The sequence below is a fragment of the Anabrus simplex genome, chromosome 14, assembly GCF_040414725.1.
Source record: "Anabrus simplex isolate iqAnaSimp1 chromosome 14, ASM4041472v1, whole genome shotgun sequence".
Lineage (NCBI taxonomy): Eukaryota > Metazoa > Arthropoda > Insecta > Orthoptera > Tettigoniidae > Anabrus > Anabrus simplex.
In genome coordinates, this window is record NC_090278.1 from 88,591,576 (window position 1) to 88,618,042 (window position 26,467).

Genomic DNA, 26,467 nt, shown 5'->3' on the forward strand with positions numbered 1-26,467 from the left:
TGGAGAAATGCTGGTGATATATGGGAAAAGTCTACAGTTTATTTATTATTTTTTTTTTTTTTTGAAGATTTTAACGTAAGATGAATTTGTTTGAATTTTCAAACCACTTTTCTATGTCAGCTGTTCTAGTGGTAAAACTTTAAATTTTAATGTATGATGCTTTATTTAAATGCTTCAATTACATCTTGGAATATGAAAGTAACAAACAGTGCATTAAATAATGCTGATTATTAAAGTATTCTCCAAACCTAACCTATGTTTTGGGTGATCCATATCAAGATAATAAATCAAAGGGGTTATGAACCATTTGACAGCTCTAATTCTACCAATATATCTTGGCATGGGACAGTTGTGTATGTCTTTAATGAAGAGCTTAATTGGTAAAGGAAACAACGTGAATTTAACAAATGTATAACTACACAAAACCAATGCTTGTCTGTTGGGGCCTTATAAATTAACAATGCTCAATTATAATAATTATCATAATATTAATGAAATAAATAATATAATTGCACACAGGTGAAAATAGTGATGTAGGTGTTTAAAATATTATCCAACTTAGCCTAAGTTTTAGGTTATACAAGCCAAGTCATAAACCGAAGGGTAAAAATACCGCGCGAGTTGGCCGTGCGGTTAGGAGCGCGCAGCTGTGAGCTCGCATCCGGGAGAGAGTGGATTTTGAACCCCACTGCCGGCAGCCCTGAAGATGGTTTTTCGTGGTTTCCCATTTTCACACCAGGCAAATGCTGAGGCTGTACCTAAGGCCACGGCCGCTTTGTTCCCATTCCTAGGCCTTTCCTGTCCCATCGTCGCCATAAGACCTATATGTGACGGTGTGACGTAAAGCAAAAAAAAAAAAACGGAAAAGTCACAGCACCCAAAGATATTCCTGTATTGAGCGACTAAAATGTCACCAGGACACTTTTCTTTCCTGATATGCTCAGCTTGTTAAAAGCCAAATGTAATTAATGTTATTGGCTTCACGCCCCGCTAACTACTTCTACGATTTTCGGAGACGCCGATGTGCAGGAATTTAGTCCTGCAGGAGTTATTTTACGTGCCAGTAAATCTACCGACACGAGGCTGACGTATTTGAGCACCTTCAACTACCACCGGACTGAACCAGGATCGAACCTGCCAAGTTGGGGTCAGAAGGCCAGCACCTCAACAGTCTGAACCACTCAGCCCGACTTGTGAAAACTAGATGAAGTCATATTTATCTTTATCATGTTTAACTTTTTCCCTCCACAAAGATATTTCTCTTTCATGGGCCCTGGAAGACGGTAGGCCAATTTTCCCAACCATAAATATATATATTTTTGGGAATGATAGATTATAGCCCTATAGTACTATGATCTTTCTTTCTTTCCTTCTTTCTTTCTTTCTTAATCAGTTTATCCTTCAGGGTTGGTTTTCTCTCGGACTCAGCGAGGGATTTCACCTCTACCACTTCAAGGGCAGTGTCCTGGAACGTGAGACTTTGAGTATGGTGATGCAACTGGTGAGGAGGGCCATTACCTCGCCCAGGCGGCCTCACCTGTTATGCTCAACAGGGGCCTTGTTGGAGGATGGGAGGATCGGAAGGGATAGACAAGGAAGAGGGAAGGAAACGGCCGTGGCCTTAGGTGCCTGGAGGAGAAGTAGGAAAATACGAAAAACCACTTCGAGGATGGCTGAGGTGCGATTCGAAACCCTTCTACTCAGTTGACCTCCCGAGGCTGAATAGACCCCGTTTCAGCCCTCGTACTATTTGTTTTCAACTTTCATGGCAGAGCCGGGAATCGAAACCGGGCCTCCGGGAGTGGCACACATTAATCACTACACCACAGAAGCGGACTAGTACTATAATACAACCTATATGTTTATGTTAGTGCTGAAATCCGATTTCTTACTTTACTAATGCTGAAAGCCCGAAAATGTAATGTTATTCTTTAATAAGGGAATCAGTCTAGAAGGAAATGTTGAAAGTGATGTGATACCTATCCAGGTTCGTTGTTATCCTAATACTATGGGTTACAGTACATTGCACGTATATAAAAGACGCCACTTACAAACTTGCTTGTTATCCGCGAATTTCTGCGGCCACAAAAGTCACTATTTTTCAAGATAGGTTGTCTGATTGTGCTGTTTTGAACCTTTCTTCTGTCATTTTGAAGTTATTCGCGATCATGAATAATAAACAATCGGCTTTTAGCAACGGCTGATGCACAACGACTGGTAGAGCTCCATGCGGTACTGGATCGTGACGTCACAGCGCGCCGCTTACGTCAGAGGCCGTTTCACTCGCCTTGCGGAAAGGCACTATTAAATATTTTTTTAATGGTAGAAAACAAGGCAACATACCACAATGTAATACGTTTACGTACTATTTCATTGGTGTACTTTTCAAAAAAAATATTTTTGAAAATGATGCATGTTCCCAATTTACGTGGGTTTAGTCACAAACAGCATAAACAATCACGTTGGAAATTGGGATGGAAGACCTACGGAAGTACGCCGGAGAAGACGAGGTAAATAACCCAGCATGCTCAGCTTTACCAGCAAATAGCGACATATCACGAGATTTCCTTCTTATGAGACTCCAAAGAGAAAAAAATAATGGAGCTACTTTGAACTTCAATGCGCTCAAATCAAATACGGATTTTAAAATATTTAGAGACAAAAAAACACTCGTTTTTACGGGACAACATTTCATAATACAGGACGCAAAATTTTCACCTCAAATACGGGACAGGTGGCAACCCTAATCCCGGGTTCGATTCGCGGCCGGGTCGGGGATTTTAATTGCGTCTGATTAATTCTTCTGGCTCGCGGACTGGGTGTTTGTGTTTGTTCCAACACACTCCTCTTCATAATCAGACAACACACCGCACTAACAACCACCAGAGGAACACGCAATAGTGATTACATTCCTCCATAGGATTGGCGTCAGGAAGGGCATTTGTCTGTATAACAGGTGTCAACAAAGCGAGAGTGTAATTATTTTATTAGTTAGCATCTTGCTTGTTGTATAGTCGTGTAATCCTACTGTAATATAGAGTATTTTCTGTTCTATTTCATTCACAGAATAAGTTATTTTCTCTGGTTGTATTTTTAACTACAGTAATACTAGAGGAGCCGTGCTACTCCGCAGCATTCGTTATAAATAGGTCAGATAACTCGTCTTAGTCATATTGTTTCACCTGACCTTTTCAATGGTTTTATGAACATTTATTTTTTTTATTTTTTTTTTTCCTATTGGTTTTACGTCGCACCGACACAGATAGGTCTTAGGCGACGATGGGAGAGGAAAGGGCTAGGAGTGGAAAGGAAGCGGCCGTGCCCTTAATTAAGGTACAGCCCCAGTATTTGCCTGCTGTGAAAATGGGAAACCACGGAAGACCATCTTCAGGGCTGCCGACAGTGGGGTTCGAACCCACTACCTCCCGAATACTGGATACTGGCCGCACTTCAGCGACCGCAGCTATCGAGCTCGGTGAACATTTAATAAGAAACGCGTTATGGTATGCCGCAGTTCATCCATTCTGACGTCATCATGCCGTCTGGTAAAAATCTTTTTTACATGAATAAGAATGAAGATCATATACTGTATATCAGAATATTAATGGAAGTGTTAGCAGGTTGCTAAGCGACTAAGTACAGAATGTTTTGCGGGTTAGGGTAAGCCTTCGCCTGCAATTATTGGAGTGATTTTATGATTAATCACAGTGAGACCTATCAATGTCTCATGATTCACCAGCAGGTAATTCCGGAGAGAATAAAACAAAAATGAAGCAAATCGGTCCAGTAGAAAGGACGGATTTTTTTTTTTTTCAAAGTGGCTTTACGTTGCACTGACACAGATTGGTCTTATGACGACGATGGGACAGGAAATGCTAAGTTGTAGCTTACCTTCTAGGCTACCACTAGATATTACTTTTGTAAAACTGAAGGCACTCAGTAAACTCCATATTATAAGAAATATTGAGTGCTTAATTACAATAGAAATGCTACGAAACACATTTCTGAACAAAAAATCCCCATCCCGCTTCCATATGCTACAACTGGTTCACTGGAGTTGTGTACCAACCAGACAAACCTAAAAGCGCGAAATTTTAAACTATTATAATAGTACATTTGTCAAAAACATAACTATGTCGTTTCACCCAGATATGTCATTTTAGGCCAGCCTCCCCTACAGAATAAATACAACAAAAAACGATACTATACCACGGTTATAAAATCAGGGGAACTTTACAGTTCAGAATGTCTGATATTGGATAAGAAAGGGAAAACGGATGAGCTAGAGAAGAAAGAAAGAAAAATCTTGATAAAGATCTTAGGTTCTGAAAAAAAGAAATGATGGTAGGAGGAAGAGGAGCAACGAAGATCTATACAGACAGAGAAGATCACAGACGCCATACGCAAGAAGAGACTGGGCTTTTATGAGCACCTCAAAAGAATGAACGAGAGTTAACTAACGAAGAAAATATTTAACTACATCATCAAATTAAAAGCAACTGCTAAATAGGTAGAAGAAACAAGAAAGGACATGGAAGCAGTTGGCATCAATCCAAATGAGAAGTCCAAGAACATGTGGTCAGAGGTGAGGGAGGACTAAGCCGAAAGTCAATTGTTTACCGTGGTCCAAAGTAGACCAAAATCGAAGAAAGAGGATGATAATAATAATAATAATAATAATAATAATAATTGTGGTACGTCCGTCCTAAATGCTACAGTATTTCTTGACGGAATGTTGCGCCGCAGTAGTTATTTTACGTGCCCGAAGCCAACGACAGGGTATTGTTACTTTTAAAACACCCTTTAAAGGCATATTGCAGTCTTTTCCAATGTTGTGAAGAAACAAGGGAGATTGGGGTAACAAACCGATTAAATCATACATCATTACCCTGTAACGAACCACCGAGAATAATTTTCCATTCTCCTGCACTAATACGAATGCCGAGACAATTCTTATTTTGGGCCACGACCGCACCCCGCGATTACCTTCTCCGCAAGTCGCATTCCTGGCCAGAGAAACGCCGTTACCGTCTAGGAAGCCTGTCATACCCTGACCGGATCATCATCATATGCAGTTTCCAGCTGTTGGCCAGCTCTGCTTGGAACATAAGCATCTCCATCTTCTCTTGACTTCCCACCACTTCTTCCTCTTCACTGTACACACTCGTCCACTCCTTTTATCCACCTGTCTCTTGGTTGTTTTCCTGTTATGTCCATTTCGTGCATCCTCCAGGGTATCCTTTCCTCTGGCATTCTCTTCATGTGCCCATACCATCTAAGTCTAGATGGCTCTATCCTGTTCTGTAGTGGTTCTTCTTTTACTACATCTCTAACCTTTTCATTTCTCATCTTATTCATTCTTGTCACTCCTATCCTGCTTCTCAGAAAATTTGTTTCACTTGCCCGTATTCTAGCCTGGGCTCTCTGCCTCTTTACCCAAGATTCTGCTGTATACGTCAGAATAGGTTCAATAGGTACATCACTCTGAGGGACATCCTTGCTCCAACCCGGTCTTCTGACACTTTTTCAGGAACGCTCCATTATTTCCTTACCATTCCTTCCACCTTACTGATACTTCCCAGGTACTTGAAACTCTCTACCTTCCTAAGCTGTTCCCCTCCAAGCATTCTCCCTCTCATAGGTCTCTCCTTCTTTCTAGTTACGTTCACTATCTTGCTCTTTTTGGCATTACATTTCATTCCATATTGTTTCACCTCATCTTCCTATGCATCTAAACTGTTCCTGAATATCCTCTTCCTTTTCCTACCAGATTAACAAGTCACCTCCAAACATCATCACTTTCATTTTTCCTTTCCCAATTTTCCTTGCCACTTTTGTCATTAAATCGTCCATTACTAACATGAAGGTGTCAAAGAACTTGTTTGTTTTAATCCACTGTTTTGCTCAAACCCGTCTGATCATTCTCCTCCTACACTTTTTCTATTGTCTGCTTCTCGACAACTTTCAGCTGTAAGGCTTCCTTGTTTCTGCACACACGATCACATGCTTTCTCAAAGTCCAAGAAGGTCATCAGTAGATCTTTACCCTTCTCAAAATTATGCTCTTGCAGTTGTCGTACTCCTTATATAAGATATAAAAAGGGCACTAGGAATAGTCTTGCAACACTTCTCCATACGTCGAAACCAGTCACTGAACCAACTCTGCCACTTTTCTTCGGTTACATTTTCACACTCTTGACCCCATGCTGCCAGAAGCTTCTCGTCGGATGCAAAACGCCGCCCTTTCAGCTTCATCTTCACTTCTGGGAACAGTGCGAAGTCACATGGGGGAAGATGAGGACTGTATGGAAGGTGATCAAGCACAGTCAACCCTGATCTTGCAAGAAAATCCATTGTTACATTAGCACGATGTGCTGGAGCGTTGTCGTGATGCAAGAGCCAAGTGTTGAGCCGAGACCTTGGACGGAGCTGCTTGAGAGCCTGGATGAGCTGAGACAGACAGGTCTCACTGTAAGACTTCGCAGTAACTGCCCTTTGTGTTTCTAGCACAACCCGAATCAAGATGCCCCGTTTAGTGAAGAATACTGCAATCTTCCTTTCCTTCACTGACCTTGACTTTCACACAGTCACAGGAGTACCCTCATCTTCAAACAGCCACACCTTGTCCTGAGATTCTGTTGGGACATCGTAATAATAAAGCCAAGTATCGTCACCTGTAACGATGCTATTGACGTTACGCGAAGTCACATTTTCAAACTGTTTTAGTATTTTTCGGCACCATTTCGCTCGATGTGCCCTTTGTTCCTCTGAAAGTGAATGGGGCACCCAAAGGGAGCAAACCTTTCTAACATGGAGATGGTCGTGTAAAATTGAATGAATAGCTGGTGCAGGGATGTGGAGGGTCTCTTCTACCTGCCGATATGTCAACCGCCTCTCTTCCTGCAACATTTTCCTCACAGCTTCAATGTTTTCCTCGGTCACTGATTCAGACGGTCGCCCAGAATGAGGATCGGCTTCAACCCCAAAATTTCCCCTCTGGAACTTTTTGTAAGCAGAAAATTGTTGTCCGATGTAAACAGTCTTTCCCCAGCACAGTATCATTTCCTCCAGGCACTGGTCAACAGTTAATCCACGAGCACAATTGTAGCGGATAATAGCGCGATCTTCACGTTTAGACCACACTGACATCTTAACTTGATTTCAATCCCACAGCTTGGTAACAATTGCTGTCTTCTACACCGATTTTCAACCCTCACCATAACAGGGGTGTCCAGCCAACCGTTTTTGCGTAGTGTGCTCTTTGTACGGTGGACCTGAATCCATACTGCTCTTCTCTTAATTTATCTTCCACCCTATTTCCGAATTTATTCTTCAGAATCTTCTCAAACACGTTTGTACAGTGACATATCAATGTGACGCCCCCTATAGTTTTTAAAATCTTCCTATTCCCCTTCTTCTAGTCTTCAGGGGTCCTCCTCTCCTTGCATACTACTTTCAACACATGATAAAGCCACTGTTTCCCTACCTCTCCGGCTGCCTTCACTATCTCAATACTCACTTCATCTAAACCTGGGCTTTCGCTCCTTTCGTCTTGCCCGGAGCTACCCTCACTTCTCCCCTCGTCTTTTTTTTTCTAATTCTAGGTTTCTTCCTTCCTCCATGCTTATACTTTCCTGAAAACCGTTAAAGTAGTTAGTGGGACGTAAATCCAATAAAATTAAATTATTACTTTCATCCTCAATGCATTCTTCTGGGTTTAGTAAATCTTCAAAATACTCCTTCCACATTCCTTTTGAGTTTCTCTTTTTTTTCTGCACTTCATTTCAAATGTATGTATCATTATACTATCCTCACCCCCTGTGGGTGGGGGACGCAGACGAAGAATACACCCGCGGTATCCCCTGCCTGTGGTAAGAGGCGACTAAAAGGCGTGACTATGGGATGATTGAATTAGAACCATGAAACTACCTGTGATTAGTACGATCACGCGGAGAACACCATGTGTTGCCTTTACTTGTGAGTAGTACCGGTATGTTAGGTACACAATAGGTTTCTGATTAGTAGCAACAGAGTGTGTTTCACTGTGGGTCTGCCTTGTCTACTATTAGTACCCACTATGTGAGGAACACCACGGGAATACCGGCGCCCGTGATTAGTACACCTAGGTGAGGAACACCATGGATTTGCGTTGCCTACGAGTGGCGCCATTATTTGAGGAATACCATAGGTCTGCGTTACCTGAACGACGCACAATACTTGTGAGTAGTACCGTAATGTTTGGAACACCGTGAGTGTGCGCTACTCTTGATTAGTACCACAACTTGAGAAATACCATGATTCTACTATACTAGCAATAAGTATCATTATGAGGGACCGTTGACCTGCATATTGAACGCCTCTTGACAACAAGCATCATCGATTCAGGATTGTGTTTTGGAAGCAGTCTCTTGGTCTGTCATATAGTTACTGTGAAGGTGAGGCATTGCGGGTCGGATCCACTGACTGTTTTAAATTCATATTCGTCCATTCATGCTACATCATCATTCTGGTCAGTGGATGAATTTTGTATTTATAAATTGTCATTGCATTTCGTACCATTGCCGGCTCCGCGGTGTAGGGGTAGCGTGCCTGCCTCTTACCCGGAGGCCCCGGGTTCGATTTGAATGAATGAATGAATGAATGAATACTGATCTGCATTTAGGGCAGTCGCCCAGGTGGCAGATTCCCTATCTGTTGCTTTCCTACCCTTTTCCTAGATGATTTCAAAGAAATTGGAAATTTATTGAACGTCTCCCTTGGTAAGTTATTCCAATCCCTGACTCCCCTTACTATAAATGAATATTTGCCCCAGTTTGTAACTTTATCTACATATTGTGATCTTTCCTACTTTTATAAACGCCACTCAAACTTATTCGTCTACTAATGTCATTCCACGCCATCTCTCCGCTGACAGCTCGGAACATACCACTTAGTCGAGCAGCTCTTCTTCTTTCTCTCAATTCTTCCCAACCCAAACTTTGCAACATTTTTGTAACGCTACTCTTTTGTCGGAAATCACCCAGAACAAATCGAGCTGCTTTTCTTTGGATTTTTTCCAGTTCTTGAATCAGGTAATCCTGGTGAGGGTCCCATACACTGGAACCATACTCTAGTTGGGGTCTTACCAGAAACTTATATGCCCTCTCCTTTACATCCTTACTACAACCCCTAAACACCCTCATAACCATGTGCAGAGATCTGTACCCTTTATTTACAATCCCATTTATGTGATTACCCCAATAAAGATCTTTCCGTATATTAACACCCAGATACCTACAATGATCCCCAAAAGGAACTTTCACCCCATCAACGCAGTAATTAAAACTGAGAGGACTTTTCCTATTTGTGAAACTCACAACCTGACTTTTAACCCCGTTTATCAACATACCATTGCCTGCTGTCCATCTCACAACATTTTCGAGGTCACGTTGCAGTTGCTCACAATCTTGTAACTTATTTATCACTCTATAGAGAATAACATCATCCGAAAAAAGCCTTACCTTCGATTCCACTCCTTTACATATATCATTTATATATATATAAGAAAACATAAAGGTCCGATAATACTGCCTTAAGGAATTCCCCTCTTAATTATACAGGGTCAGATAAAGCTTCACCTACTCTAATTCTCTGAGATCTATTTTCTAGAAATATAGCAACCCATTCGGTCACTCTTTTGTCTAGTCCAATTGCACTCATTTTTGCCAGTAGTCTCCCATGATCCACCCTATCAAATGCTTTAGACAGGTCAATCGCGATACAGTCCATTTGACCTCCAGAATTCAAAATATCTGCTATATCTTGCTGGAATCCTACAAGTTGAGCTTCAGTGGAATAACCTTTCCTAAAACTGAATTGCCTTCTATCGAACCAGTTATTAATTTCACAAACATGTCTAATATAATCAGAAAGAATGCCTTCCCAAAGCTTACATACAATGCATGTCAAACTTACTGGCCTGTAATTTTCAGCTTTATGTCTATCACCCTTTCCTTTATACACAGGGCTACTATAGCAACTCCCCATTCATCTGGTATAGCTCCTCCGTACAAACAATAATCAAATAAGTACTTCAGATATGGTACTATATACCAACCCATTGTCTTTAGTATATCCCCAGAAATCTGATCAATTCCAGCCGCTTTTCTAGTTTTCAACTTTTGTATCTTACTGTAAATGTCATTGTTATCATTGTAAATTTTATTACTTCTTTGGCCTTAGTCTCCTCTATCTCGACATTATCCTTGTAACCAACAATCTCTACATACTGCTGACTGAATACTTCTGCCTTCCCGGCCAGGTCAGGGTTTTTTACCTGCATTTGAGGGCTGGTTCGAGGTCCACTCAGCCTACGTGATTACAATTGAGGAGCTATCTGACGGTGATATGGCGGCCCCGGTCTAAAAGCCAAGAATAACGGCCGAGAAAATCCGTCGTGCTGACCACACGACACCTCGCAATCTGCAGGCCTTCGGGCTGAGCAGCGGTCGCTTGGTAGGCCATGGTCCTTCGGGGCTCTTGCGCCATGGGGTTTGGTTTGGATTTCGTACCATTAAGGGCCGATGACCTCCTAGATGTTAGGCCCCGTTAAACAAAAAGCATCATTATCATGCATTCGGAAAATGGTGGGTTCGAACCTTACTGACACCAGGCAAATGCTGATGCTGTACCTCAATTACGATCACGCTCACATCCTAGCGCCATCTTAGCCCTTTCCTATCCCGGTGTCATCATAAAATCTGTTTGTCCGGTGCAACGTAAACAAAACCAACAAGAAAATGCATGATCTCAGGACTAGACGTGGTGGCCCAAAGTAAATTTGAAATAGTCTCATTCAAAGGCACAAATACCGTCAGGAAAGAGCAAGAAGAAAATATTATGAACCACGAAAGAAAGCACGCAATTACAACCTTCCTAATGGTCACCCAATGAATCATTAAATAAGATATTGCTCGCATGACAATAGTCTGACCCCTGTAACATCAGCTGTATCAATGACTGATAAAGCACACATGATTCATCGGGCTACGACCCAATTTCTGGAATACCAATAACCAACGGTCACGGAAGTGAGCACTGACAATTGTTCTACACTCGCCTCCGAACTATGTTCGCTGTTATTTAAACCCTGGTACTGCTGCAGGATTTTCCTTCAGATGAGGAAGACATGCTTCTTAAATGTAAGTTACGTACTTAATTTGAACTTCTCTAAAACTATACTATAAAGTCATGAGGTACATGTATATTACAGCATGCTATAGCTAGTCTTTCTATTAGAATTCTAAAATAATTACTCAAAAGATAATATAATTTAATACAGAAGGAAATATCACAATATTAGCAGAAATAATACATTCCTGATCAGCTAGTTCAATTAAGTGTAATATCATCAGGAATCTATTAGTCACTTCTGGGAATGAACTGTACTAATAATTTCCAGAAACCAAGTGAAAAAAAGGAACAATATAAAATAGAGGTAGTTCCAGTATATTTCAAGGTCCGGAGAGGATAAACTTTTTTCCGGGAAATCACATTCCAGAGGTTCTACATCATGCCATTTTACACTCGAGTTTCAAGTACCATACTTACTCGCACGCATCCTAATTTTTGATATGGAAATCAGAGTCGCGTAGGTGTGAGCTTGCATTCGGGAGATAGTGGGTTCGAACCTCATCGTCGGCAGCCCTGAAGATACAGTTGAACTTTGTTATAACGGCATCAGTTTTAGCGACAACTCGTCTATAACGTCATGTTTTCTATGGTACGGCCATATTCCTCATAGGAAGTGTGTTTTTCAGCCCTGCTTAATACGACAAATCTCGCATATAACGTCATTTTCAACTTCAGTTTGGAATAAGTATTTTTTTAAGAACCAAAGTATTGAACGAAATATTTTGTTGAAATCTGGCAATCCAGCAAATTCTTTACTGTCTCTTTTTGTTATAAACCTCGGGAACGGAGGCAGATTCCCCACTGCACTGTAATCCGCCGGAATTGTTGCGGTATAAACGGTACCTGCGTGGGGTCAGTTTCGACTGGAAGTTTCCTCTAAGAGCATGCATTTTAACGCAGTAGGACTACTAAAAGAAAAGTTAGTTAGTCATTCACCAAACTGAGAATGAAATTTAAAAAGCTGACATGTGTCGTTAGTTTGGCCTTGTTAATTCCACGTCTAAACGATTTGGAACAGCGACGATAAAACTGTTGCTGCATTTGAACAGAACAGTTCGAAAATTAAGTGGTTACGAAAAGCTGAACGGAGCGACGTGGATGAAGCCTAATTACGTTCGTAACTGTATTTTTCATTTTCCACCTCACTAGATTGATAATACGAATCTCGCTTACTACGACACAATTTGCCAGGTCCTTTGGATGTCGTTATAAAGGAGTTCTATTGTAGTTCCCATAGCCTACGTATCTGGCTGTGTATCTGACAGTCGTAGCACTAGTACAATGTTAAACCACTAGCAAAATAAGTAATAATTCTTGTTTATACTCGAAGATGACAGATGATAGAATGAACGGAATTTCACGTGGGCGCCCATGGCTGAGTTTTCTATGAATTTTGTAGGGTAAACACCAAATGTATCACCAGGGATCTTTTACATGCCGATATTGTACTAGTATCTCTGCCGGGTTTGAACCGGCTAGTTTAGGATCTTGGACGGTCGAAGTTCCTCCCCTCCCCTCCCCCACGCACCTAAAAAAAAAAAAAAAAAAAAAAAAAAAAAAAAAAAAAAAAAAAAACTGCTCCGTGGATCCGCCTCTGGAGCATCTATTGAACGGTACACAGTGGCAGGGAGGATTCAGTTAGCTGGACATCAAGTAAACAGTTTGCCCCACGCCGACGACTAGCAGTACTTGCGGTACGGTATGTACCGGTACTCATTTTCAAAATTCACCTGCTCTTTTCAATTCTTTTCACCCTCTTAAGAGGATTTTCCGAAAACAAAAAAATATGTGTTTCGTTATTTTCACGCATGTAACATGTTAGTTTTCAGATACAACTATCCTCATAAAAATAATTCAACTTCTTCACTTCTTTCCACCTCCCCTCCCCCCCCTAAGTGGACTCCCTGAAAACGTACGTGTTTCTTCATTTTTAAAGGGGATTCCAATACCAAATTTCACGTCAGTTACATCTTTAGTTTTTTTAAATATAAGTATCACTATACAAATAATTAAACTGATTTTTCAATTCTTTCACCTTAACTGGATTTCCGAGAACAAAAAAATATGTTTCTTTATTTTTAGAGGAGATTCCAAATACCAACTTTCACGTCTGTAACATCTTTAGTTTTTTTAGATATAAGTATCCTCATAGAAATAATTCAACTTTTTTTTCAATCCTTTCACCCCCCTCTCCTTACGTAGATTCTCCGAAAACTAATTAAAAATTACGTATTTCTTTATTTTTAAAGGAGACTCCAAATACCAATTTTCACGTCAGTAACATCTTCACTTTTGAGATATCAGTATCTTAATAAAAAGAATTCAACCCCATTAAGGGGATTTTCCAAACACAAAAAAATACATGTTTCTTTATTTTTGAAAGAGATTAAAAATATCAATTTTCACGTTTCTAACATGTTCAGTTTTTTGAGATGTACTGTACAAAAATTAGATTTTCCGGAAACAAATTATCTGTGTTTCTTTACTTTTAAAGGATATTCTTCTTTCTTAAGCCTCCAGGGGTGGCTTTTTCCCTCGGACTCTGCAAGAGATCTCAATTCTACCGCCTCGAGGGCAGTGTCCTGGAGCGTGAGATTGGGGTCGGGGAGGAGGACCAGTACCTCCCCTAGGTGGCTTCACCTGCTATGCTGAACAGGGGGGGATGGGAAGATTGGAAGGGATAGACAAGGAAGAGGGAAGGAAACGGCCGTGGCCTTAAGCTAGGTACCATCCCGACATTTGTCTGGAGATGTGCGAAACCACGGAAAACCACTTCGAGGGTGGCAATCGAACCCTCCTCTACTCGTGGCAGAGCCGGGAATCACGCTAAACACTACACCACAGGAGAATATTCCAAATACCAATTTGTACGTCTGTAACATGTTACGTTTCTCACCATCGTGTTTCAGGGGTAACGTTAAAAACATGCAGTTTTACAGAATCTTACAATGTGTACGCTATCTAACCTAGAATTCCGTAGCGAAGGTTTATGTAAGACAGATTGCATTATCGTATTGTGTTGGGGTCGGTTTCTATCTTTATAGTCAGGAGATGTTTTGGTACGAAAGGACCAAATATCTGAAACACTTTTCAAGATGAAAAATATATTTAAAAATATTTTCGTAGAAAAGTGCATTGTATTTATAATTCAAACATGTAAGAATATTACAAATAGTATTGATAGTAGAAATGTTAATAATAATATTAGGTGTTGTTATATTGATAATATAATATAAAACAAACAGGCGTGGTGGCATTCCTTACTTTGTTGAAGCGTAATGGGGTCATGTCAGGCGAATGGAGGAGGATAGGTTACAGGATAATAATGGACTTTGTCACGGAAGGTAAAAGAAGGTTAAAGATAAGAGGTATAGAACCAAACGAGGCCACAGAACTAGTTACAGAGGATTGTGGCGACGGTTAGTAAATTTACAGAGGCTTGCAGACTGAACGTTGAAAGACATGACAGTCTATAATGAAGGTGTGTTCAGTGATAGCAGTAATGCCTCCGCTACCGTGTGCAGAAAATTTGATTTGAAGCCGTTTAATTTAGCCTGCCTGCTTGTTAATTTCCACGTTTAGTCTACCAGATCTCTGTTGGGATAGAATTTATGGTAATTTGGATTTAAGCTTATTGAGAAATGTAAGTTTGTTTAATGTTATGTTTTACTTGGTTTTAATCTTGGCCTTTTTAGTAAAAATTCTGATATTTCTTGTTCACTTATGATTACCAAAAGCACATGTGGAAGCCCCAGTATCTGGGTCTATAATTTTGGCAGGTGTATTATTAAAGTTGGGAGGATATGAATTGTTACGTGTTTATTCAATAATGGTTTCTTTGGGATTAAAGTATAATTACTGACTGTTGTAAGTTGCGTACAACTTCTATATCCTAAATTTTACCGAAGTAAGAAATACATCATATTGCAACAGGCAAATATGTTAAAAATGTGCAAAACTCTCTTTCGAGAGAAACCTCTGAGGGTGAACCCAGGGTGAAAAGGGGGAAAGGGAAAGGTCCCCGGGTCCACCGCCCAGAGGTTTTTTCACACACACATTCACACAGGCCAATGAAGAAGGTTATACAACGGCGATTTCCATGAAGAATACATGGCCGCTATATCCGACATGGAAATCTGGAGACTCGAACCGCTGAAGTTCTCCCCTCCCAGTCGTATAACCAACACCTAGACCACTCGGCCAAAGTAGCTAGGCGCTGGGAAAGGCCAAGAGCTCGTACTTAGGTACAACTGGCGTCACTTCAGCGTAGCGTTACGAGAGGGCGGGCTATGTATTTCTCCGCTCTGGCACAGCAGTCAGCAGTCAGCAGTTCCGAAGTGTGGTACAGTTTGTGAGTCTTGGGAAAATAGTTGTTCCCTTATTAATTCTTTAACGAGAAAGCTAATACAGCAGAATTATACACACGACATAATGTGCCATATATATATTTTCTTTTGAATTTATGTCCGCCTCTGTGGTGGTTAGTGTGATTAGCTGCCACCCCCGGAGGCCCGGGTTCGAATCGCGGCTCTGAAAAATTGTACGAGGGCTGGAACGGGGTCCACTCAGCCTCGGGAGGTGGGTTCGATTCCCACCTCAGCCATCCTGGAAATAGTTTTCCGTGGTTTCCCACTTCTCCTCCAGGCAAATGCCGGGATGGCACCTAACTTAAGGCGACGGCCGCTTCCTTCCCTCTTCTTTGTCTATCCCTTCCAATCTTCCCATCCACCCGCAAGGTCCCTATTCAGCATAGCAGGTGAGGCCGCCTGGGCGAGGTACTGGTCATCTCCCCAGTTGTATCCCCCGTCCCAGAGTTTGAAGCTCCAGGACACTGCCCTTTAGGCGGTAGAGGTGGGATCCCTCGCTGAGGCCGAGGGAAAAACCGACCCTGGAGGGTAAGCAGATTAAGAAGAAGAAAAAGAAGATTTTTGAATTTACAAAGATACAAAATAATACCTTTGTAAATTCAAAGAAATCGAACCACATTGTAATGAAATCTACGTGTGCACATTAATACTTGCAAACTTGTTATTTATTATTATTTAATCCTTTTCCCCTCCAGGGTGTCTTGGAGCGTGCGTGGTGGTGGTGATTATTGTTTCAAGAGGAAGTACTAACACTATTCAGAGGAGGGGCCTTCTAAACTACTTAAAGTTCGCTATATGCAGTACAGCCTACTAAGTGTGAATATATGTCGACGATGTTATTCGTACGCTTGCAAAATCAAAATGAACTAACTTCGTAAAAGGGCAATTGCGTCGAAATCGAACCTACATTTACAGTATTTATTGTCAGAGTAGCAGGTTCGAGTCCCGTTGGTCGAAAATGTTTCACCATCAGAATGTTGGCCAGCAGGAGAGGTGCTGGAATACAATTGCGTGCCAAGAGCCTGGATTCAATTCCAAACCTCTTCGCAGTGCTCATATGGAGTGGGAGCATTTATGATTCGCCCGTCATATGGGGACGTTAAGCCTTGAGCAGACCCCTTGGTGCTATTTGAGAGGAGTAGGGTTCCACCCCATCGCTTTCTGTCATATAACACGCCATTCATTTCATCTCAGGAAGGGCATCCGGTCGTAAAGTCTCGCTTCATACCCGACAAAGGTTGACATACATCGTATGGCTTTCAGTACCGAGAGTGCCCTAGGACATATTTGGGTCATCTGCTGCAGGTCTTTCTATTTGACGTCCATGGGCGACCTTCGCGTCTGGATCTGGGATGATAATGTGGTAGGGCGAGGGTCAAATCTGCTGTCGGCACGTAGCCTACTCCTGTCCAATAACAATAAGCAGACTGCTCAAGGATTAACGTCACCATCCGACGGATGAATCACCATCAAGAGCGTCATATGCCCTCACTCCGTATGATAGCTGCCTCTGTGGATCAGCGGTAGAGTGTCGGCCTCCCGATCCCAAGATAGCGGGTTCAAACCCGGCAGACGTAGTCGGATTTTTGAAGGGCGGAAAAAAGTCCATTCGACACTCCATGTCGTACGATTTCGGCATGTAAAATATCTCTGGTGACACATTTGGTGTTTACCCGACAAAATTAATTAAATCTCAGCCATAGACGCCCAAGAGAGTTTCGGTTTACTCGGGCTGCCATCTAGTGGGGGCCTAGAGTAAAACGGAACGTCGAGATTGACGAGCAGACAGCCAGATGGCGTCAAATCGAAATGTCTGCACACGGTAGCTGAGGCCATACGATTATTATTATTATTATTATTATTATTATTATTATTATTATTATTATTACTCCGTATGATTGTTGAATGGCGGAAAAATGTCCACTCGACACCCCATGTCGTTCTTTCTTTTGCTGTACGTCACACCGGCACACACACAGGTCTTACGGCGATAGAAAAGGGCTAGGCGTGGGAAGGAAGCGGCCGTGGCCTTAATTAAGGGACAGCCTCAGCGTTTGCCTAGTGTGAAAATGGGAAACCACGGAGAAGCATCTTCATGCAAGTTGCCAGCTAGTGACCCAAAGCGAGTGTGTGCTTAACTTACTTGGTAGATGGAAATCGCATGTAGATGTTAGAGAACACACTAGCAGTAAACTAAAATAGTTGCGAACTTCGGGCTGGGAAGAAAGGAGACGAGCTGCTCGACAAAGCAGTATGTTCCGAATGACGTTAGTAGATGGATTAATTTGAGTGGTGTTTTTAAACGTAGGGTTTACTCTCCAGGGTTGGTTTTTCCCACCGACTCGGCGAGGGATCCCATCTCTACCGCCCCAAGGGCAGTGTAGTTACTGTATTTTTCATTTTCCACCTCAGACTGATGATACGAACGTCCACAGAAGTTGAACAATGAAGTAATCCCCCTGTCATGCCGTGAGTCATCAATCAATCAATCTGCCTTTAAGACTGTCGGCCAGGTGGCAGATTCACTAGCTATTGTTCAAAGAACTTGGAAATGTATCGAACATTTCCCTTGATAAGTAATTCCATTCCCTAATTTATTCATCTTCCAATAAATGACTATTTGCCAATTTGTCCTCTTGAATTCAAACTGTATCTTCTCTTCCTTTAAAGGCTCCCCTCAAGCTTATTCGTTTGTCATCAAATCAAAATCACTTGAGGTGTCTACCTCGGTGGAAAACGGTACACAAAAATCCTTTATCAAGCACTACATTTTAAATGAACAAGACAAGACATTTTCCTAAAATTCAGTACCGGTATTACACAATTTACACTAACAATTTATCTATTAAACACACAGCTCATCCTTAATAAATTTATATTATTTACAAAATTATACTCATAACATATTCTCATATATAGTATGTGGAGTTACTTCAAATACAAGTGCTATAAAATTAAAATTTACGTTGCATTTTTTAAACACCCATTTCGGTACTTAACAAGCATAACGACCTGGTGCGTCTTAACCAGAGCCACAAACATTAGTGAAGGTGATACCGTAGCGTAGAGCCGAAATTAGAAGTGCACCAAGGGAACCAATGATCCTAACAATATCCTTACCTTTTCAAATCAAATCTCTATGTTTCCAATCAGCCTATATTAAGGTAAACTGCTCAGCGGATCAATTTTTATTGACAGGTTATGATTTTTAAACTTCCTAACGTACTGGTGCGCAAAATTCCATCCCTCTTAACAAAACAGAGGTCGGTACCTTTCGTTTCATTGCAATAATCAACCTCCATAGGAACTTACTAAAGTTGTACAAAATTGATGATTACGGTAATTCCTCCTTCCCCTCCCCTAATTCTCCAAATCTGTCAGTGTTAGGCCATGTATGGACCACGAGGTTTGCTTTCACTTTAGTTACACGTGCTTCTCTTCTTTCTAGAGTCTAGGCTTAACTCGGTGTGATTAGTGTTGAAGGTTCTAGAGATGAGGTTATACCCTATCTTTCGAGGCCGGGCTGAGTAGCTCAGACGGCTGAGGCGCTGCCCTTCTGACCCAAACTCGGCAGGTTCGGTCCTGGCTCAGTCCGGTGGTAGGCCTATTTGAAGGTGCTCAAATAAGTCAGCCCCGTGTCGGTAGATTTACTGGCACGCAAAAGAACTCCTGCTGGACAAAACTCCGACACGTCGGCGCCTTCAAAAACCGCCAAAGCAGTTAGTGGAATGTAAAAACAAATAACATTATTACTTTAGGAGGTTTTTATACAGGTCATACCAATTTTACTTTGGTCTAGATCACTTTTAACCTGTTAAGACAGTTTGGCCTTCAGATGCTTCATACTGTTCAACATCGTAGTTAATGGTTGCTTACAGTCGGCTAATCTTGTCATATGCAAGAGGCCTGTATACAGACAACCCTCTCTCTCCTTCAAAATGAGTGTCCCTTTAGGTGACCTATTTTACTTAGAAAGGATTTGTATTCAAGTACCGTACGACTGAGGCTGTTTTTTCTCATCATCCTTTCAAGGAGATATCCCTTTCTCCATCAAGACAGAAGGATGGTTCTCAGAAGCGCAGCAATTGTTGTTCATTTGTATAGCCTGGATGTTTGAAGCATAACCACCGGGTCGCTTTGTATTTATTAACTGCTCTACACACCCCTGTAGGAGGAGGGACACAGACGAAGAGTACACCCACGGTATCCCCTGCCTGTCGTAAGAGGCGACCAAGGGATGCTGAATTTTGAACCATGAGATTACCTCCGATTAGTTCCATAACGCGAGGAATACCATGAGTCTACTTATTTTGCGATTAGTACCACTATGTGAGAAACATCATAGGTCTACGTTGCCTGTGCATAGTAGGCCTACATTATTTGTGAGTAGTACCATAATGTGTGAAACACCCTGAGGGGTTTTTTTTTTTTTGCTATTGGCTTTACGTCGCGCCGACACAGATAGGTCTTATGGCGACGATGGGACAGGAAAGGGCTAGGACTGGGAAGGAAACGGCCGTGGCCTTAATTAAGGTACAACCCCAGCATTTGCCTGGTGTGAAAATGGGAAACCACGGAAAACCATGTTCAGGGCTGCCGACAGCGTGGTTCGAACCCACTATCTCCCGAATACTGGATACTGGCGACTGCAGCTATCGAGCTGGGTAACACCCTGAGTCTACGTTACTTGTGATTAATACCGTTACATGAGATATACCATGGTTCTACTTTACTAGTGATAAGTACCAATATGAGAGGCCGTGGACCTGGATTTTGGACTCCTTTAGACAACAAGCATCATCGATTCAGGACTGTTTTTTGGAAGCAGACCCTTGGTCAGTATATACCAATGTTTTAAGAAGTTGGGGTAGTGCGGGTCGAATCCACTGATTGTTTTAAGTTCATACTCACTGTTCATCGTCGTCTTTTTGAATTCTAGTCAGTGAATTGATTTTGGAATTATTTTTGACTTTCAATATTGAGAATTGGATCCGCTGATTATTTCAAATTCAGATTCATCCATTAGTTCTTCACCATCAAGTTTTGAACTCTGGTCAGTGGATGCATTTTTGAATTTTAAATTGTAATTACATTTCTTCTCATTAGGGGCCGATGACCTAGATGTTAGGGCCCTTTAAACAACAATCATCATCATCACGTCCGGCTCCATGGCTAGCCTTTGGTCACAGGGGTCCCGGGTTCGATTCCCGACAGGGACGAGAATTTTAACCATCATTGGTTAATTTCGCTGGCACTGGGTGTATGTGTTGTCTTCATCACCATTTCATCCTAATCACGACGCGCAGGTCCTCCGACACTAAAAGCCATACGCCATTTCATTTATCATCATCACCGCCACTGCTCTACACTATTATTTATTTTTTTTTTTCCAATCCGCTGCTTATTTATGGTACCCGTACGTTTGTGTCTCTTCTCGAACATCTCCACTAGTTCCTGGTCCTCCTCGTTCGCTGTGGGAATGTGTCGCGTGTTGCCCTTTTGAAGCACTCTCGAAATACTAAAAGAATTCTCTTTCCTCGGAACTGTATGGGTGTTGCACCGTGCAATTTAAGTTCTCATAGCCACACTGAAAATGGATCCAATCGGTGGGGTCTTGCTGGTAAGCTTCTGGTCTTGCCATGAAATGAGTTATTACCCCACTAGGCCTCATTATCACAGAGCTGTCCTTATCTCGCTAAGCGGAATGTCAGGGTTCATCCGTTGTAATAGCAGTATAAGTGATTCGACTGTGATGTAGGTTTAATTGTAACCAGAAAGTTATCTACTGGTAAACAACATTATTTTTATGTCTCATTGAAACAATCATAAACGCGCTGCTCCCAGTGGAATTCCTTTCAAGTGTACAACGCATTATTTTCCTACAAATCGCCTCATCTTGGACGGTTCAAGAGAATGAATGAGGGGCCACAGCCAAGTATTAAGGTGGTGGTGGGGGTGATAATTGTTTTAAGAGAAAGTACAACTAGGCAACCATCCTCCATTATCAGTAATCAGAAGGAAAAAATGGAAGGCAGCCGACACTTCAGTTTTTGAATATACTGGTCAAAGAAAGACAAGGCTCAGACGGTTGAGGCGCTGGCCATCTGGCCCCAACTTGGCAGGTTCGATTCCGGCTCAGTCCGGTGGTATTTGAAGGTGCTCAGCCTAGTGTCGGTAAATTTACTGGCACGTAAAAGAACTCGTGCGGGACTACATTTCGGCACCTCGGGTCTCGGAAAACAGTAAAAGTAGTTAGTGTGACGTAAAGCCAATATTATTATTATTATTATTATAAAGACAAGGGCCATGAATGGTGTGAAAATGAGACTCCCTAGAGCTCGAATGCTCTGAAATACCGCCGGGGTCGGAAAAGAACAAGAGTTGACCGAGGGAGGTCGGATAGGAGCTTGGCACTAAGTGGAAGCTAAGTGCTCCACAGTTGCCAAGCGCGCTGCCAAGTTGAAAGCCCCTGAAGCCCCTTCTAGTCGCCTCTTACGACAGGTAGGGCTTACCGTTGTGTTATTCTACCGCCCTCACACACAACGGGAACCAAGTAGTAATACTCATAATATAGTGACGAATACATCATCAAAAGACATGATTTAAAAATCTATTTTCTGCTTTAAAATATACAAAAACATTAGCCCGCGTGCTGGCTATGATCAATAAGGCGTCAAGTCTGTAGTCTAAAGTCTGACGCCGTGGTAAGCCGGTACGAGTGCCGCTGGTCGAAGGAATGTTGGCCCGTAGGATAGCAGAGGTGGTGCTACACCATTTCTAATCACCAGATTGTGTGCCAAAAGTCTGAAATCAATTCTAAGCCCCTCCGCAGTGATCATATGACGCTGCTGACAGCGATTCGACCGCCGGATGGAAACGTTAGCCTTGAGCAGATCTCTAGGTGCTATTCCACAGGAGTAGGTTGTCGGCAGTCTTGGGGATGGTTTTCCGTGCTTACTTCGAGTAATTATTGGGGGGCGGGGGGCATGTGAAATGAGGAACAACTATTAATGCAAACATTCCTATATAATAACAATATTCACAAACAAAACAGTAATAGAGCTTGTTTCTCAAAATACATTTTTGAACGAGTCTTGTGTACGAAGTTTTCAAGAATATTCACGAGTAACAAAAATCAGAAAATAGAACTTGAGTCAAACAGTGCACATTTTCTTAATAAATGTATATTATGCATTTCACGATATGAAATGTGAGAAGCTGTACAACCAGACGTACCGTACCGCCTGAAATGTAGTTCTCTGAAGGAACGCCCGCTTTCTTATCTCATTTCTTGATATAAAACAATCTACCAACTTCTCCAGATTTAACGCCTTAGCAGCCTCCGAAGACTAACAACTTACGTTTTAAGAGGACTTAACATCTGGGAGGAGAAGTTGACGGGGGGGGGGGGGGGGGGGGCAGAAAACTCGTTCCCGCGGCCACGGCCGATTCCTTCCCACTCCTAGGCCTTTCATATCCCATCGTCGCCATAAGACCTATCTGTGTCGGTGCGACTTAAAACAAATTGAAAAAAATACGAAACTCGCTATGGGGTAACAATTTTCGAATTAACATACACGAGCACGTGATCTGTTAATATTTCTAACTTCCCCACCTCCTAAAACCTGGACTGTTATTTAGAACACAGTATTTTTCTGGAACAGGAACAATCGAAACTATTCCACAAAAATAACCACCTATTGTATTTGGAACCACTTCACCTATCTCGCTACAGTTCAGGTCTTCCCCGGCTCGCCTTTTGATGACATCACGACTGTCAACATCAAGAACTTAAATTTCAACTACTGCACAAAACTAGTGTACAAAAAACAAAACTAATTGAAAACCATCAAAATATCCACTGACATAAGGATGAAATAGACTAGATTTCCAATGCCCATCGTACGTTAACATCTGTCGACTAATGAAGACGAAAAAAGAAGGGGAAAAAAGGCTAGATTTAGTGAGAAAAACTCCGCGTTGGCAACACTGGCGCCAACAAGTTTCGAGTGAGTCGGGGGGTATATAAGATGATTTAATTTCGGAAACACATTTATTTTTTTTTTTTTTTTTTTTTTTTTTTTCTGTCAACATCCGAATCCCATTCTTGTGTTAAGCTACGTTTAAGATAATGCAGCAGTTTACTTGCACGGAGAACGCTCTGCGCCAATTGCAAGTCTATCCTCACCAAGATGGCTTGCGGCAGTAAACAATTATTGCCTGGGCAAGAGACTTGTAGCCCTAGCCAGCTAGCCAGTCTCGCGCTGGCAGTGTGAAGGACACGTCGTGAGCTTCCGCAAGTTACGTGCACCGATAGTATTCGTTTCTTTTTTGTATAAGTGGACGACACAAGTTAGTAAGTATGTCACCTGTAGGGGCCGTATTGTTATGGAATTACATAATTAGGCCACTGAAAATGTCTTCGAATTATGGTTATACTTGGGTTTCATTTGACATAATTTATTCTTAGTTGTATTAAATATTTTACATATTGTAAGAATAATGTACCTAACATTTTTGTACACATTACTAATATTAACATTATTCTATAGCACAACGCTGTACCGGTAATTAGCTACAACAATAAACAGTGTAAAATATTCCGCGATTTATAGTGCAGCCCGCCTAGTGGCCAAGATAGGCATCAAGTCTACATGGTCTGACACCGTGGTTAGCCGGTTCGAGTCCCGTTGGTCGCAAAATATTTCACCATCAGAATGTTGGCGTGCCGAAAGTCTAAATTCACTTTCAAACCTCTCCGTAGTGTCCATATGAAGTGAGGACATACGACGCTGTTGATGGCAATCCGTCCGTCGGATGGAGATGTTAAGCCTTGAGCAGACCCCTTGGTGCTATTAGACTATGTGGCGGCACCGGGTTTCGTCCTCTCCCTTCCCGCTATCATATATCACGTCATTCATTTCATCTCATTAACTCCTCTGATGAGGTTGACGTTAGGAAGGGCACCCGGTCCTAAAAACTCGCTACCAAGATTCATCTCTCTTTTATTTAATAAGTAACTGTAAGAGCCTCCGTGGCTCACGCGGCAGCGCGCTGGCCACTCACCGCTGTGTTCTATGGTTCAAATCCTGGTCACTCCATGTGAGTGTGCTGGACAAAGCAGAGGCAAGACGGGTTTTTCTCCGGGTACTGTCATCTTTCATTCCAGGTACACTCTCCAATATCATTTCACTTTGTCTCTGTCATTAATCATTGCCCAAGAGGAGTGCTACAGGCTTCGACAGCCGGCACAATTGCCGTCCTCGCCGCTAGATGGGGGCTTCATTCGTTACACTTTTAACCCGGTCAAATTTCTGGGAACAAGCTGCGGATTTTCATTTCAATAAGTAACTATATTTACTGTCAAAATTAGAAAACAGTAGACCATGTAAATTATTTAAGGCAACAATTATAACTTTGTTATAAAATAATGAGGTATTTAAAACATTTTTATTGTCTCATGTCATAAGTCATCATAAAAGGAATAAAGAAATATTTTTGCAAATTTAATGCATTAATACCACTGCATATTTGACGAATATTACATATTTAACTGATATTTACTATATTTTTATGTACATATTACATAAAAATCAAGGCGCCTGTAATCAGTCATCACATATAATACGCTTAAATGTTGCAATTTAACTGTAGAACACATAATTTTATTCAAGCAATAGCCACATGTCTGGTTATTACTTCTAAGTGAATTTGGTGGGCTTTGTTTTTTTTTTTTTTAATAGGACAAACAGCAGTGGTATATACTGGGGGCTACCAAGGCTATCGGTGAAGGCCAAACCTTAAATGAGAAGTATGGAAATCTAAAGCACATTATAATGTAGCTAAGTATCTGAGGCATCAGAGAGTGATAATGCAGACCAGACTCTCATCCCTCTCCCCTCGACTCACCTAATGCAGCTTGTTGCTGTATATCGGATAGTAGGTGTGCTAGGCTTCGGTCCATCAGATCATTACTCATCGTACATACTTCCTCACCTCATACTCATAGATAACAGAGCGCTGATATTCCACTCTTGTTTACTCCTACATCCTTGTAGGAAGACACTGCCGGGCTGCTGTTATAGGAGTAATATAGTTTTCTTTTTCTTGGTAGATCTGCTAAAATGAAATGCCAATTTTTCAGATTTAGTGTTCTCTTTTGTTGGTTGGAATCAAACCCATGATCATGGGTCAGACACCACCACTGATTTCCCGAGGAAGCTAACTAACCAGTGAACGATGGGTATGACCACTGTACAATTCAAAATTTTTATTTTATAATAATAATAATAATAATAATAATAATAATAATAATAATAATAATAATAATAATAATAATAATAATTGTACCGGGCGGTACACCTCCACTCCGCTAATTTAAAATGTGCGCCTGTTGAAACTCCTCTGCTGGAGGAAGTCTGAACTTTATTGACAGTATTAATTTTCTACCGTCTCAGAAGATGTCACCACGTGGAAAATTTTGAGTTTTTGAACTGTGTCATTTTTGATGTGTTTTTGTTTCGCTTGAAGTAAGAAGTGTGAACTTTCTCTTCTAGAGGACACTACTGAAGATCTACAATAGTGCAACCTAGTGCGGAGTCAAAGAACTTTTTTTTTTGGAGAAAATTTAATTTCAAGAGTTTGTTCTTTGTTAAATTTCTTTCTATCATTGTTTAAGTTGGCAATATTTACCCCTTTCTTCCCCTTGTTATGAATGTATCCAATCCCGAATTTCTTCAATTAATTTCTATCCAATCAGATGTATCTTCCCCCAACTTGAATCTGTTGCGGGGTCCTATCCAATAAAGAGTTTGTGGGAGGGTGTTTTCTTTCCCCTAACGCCTAGAAACTTCCGCGAGAGTATTTAAACTGCTGATTTTTGGGTCTCTAGGCCACTTCTGTTCCATCTTTCAGTGTGTTAAGTACATA

General features: G+C 41.5%; 1 protein-coding gene across 4 annotated transcripts in view; it reads left to right on the plus strand.

The window, feature by feature from the left end:
* The window catches only part of LOC136885665 (dihydrofolate reductase), a 49,682-nt gene that overhangs the window by 16,597 nt on the left and 6,618 nt on the right, over positions 1 to 26,467 (plus strand). Inside the window, exon 1 of one of the 4 annotated variants that reach the window (XM_067158359.2) lies at positions 11,068 to 11,179. The exons of 1 other annotated variant lie outside the window; for it this stretch is intronic. In XM_067158359.2, coding sequence (XP_067014460.2) covers positions 11,156 to 11,179 — 24 coding nt within the window. In that variant the 5' untranslated portion in view covers positions 11,068 to 11,155. Of the gene's footprint in view, positions 1 to 11,067; positions 11,180 to 23,780; positions 23,899 to 26,467 lie in introns of those variants that run through there. 2 more of the 4 variants (XM_067158361.2, XM_068230406.1) reach the window with 2 other exon arrangements.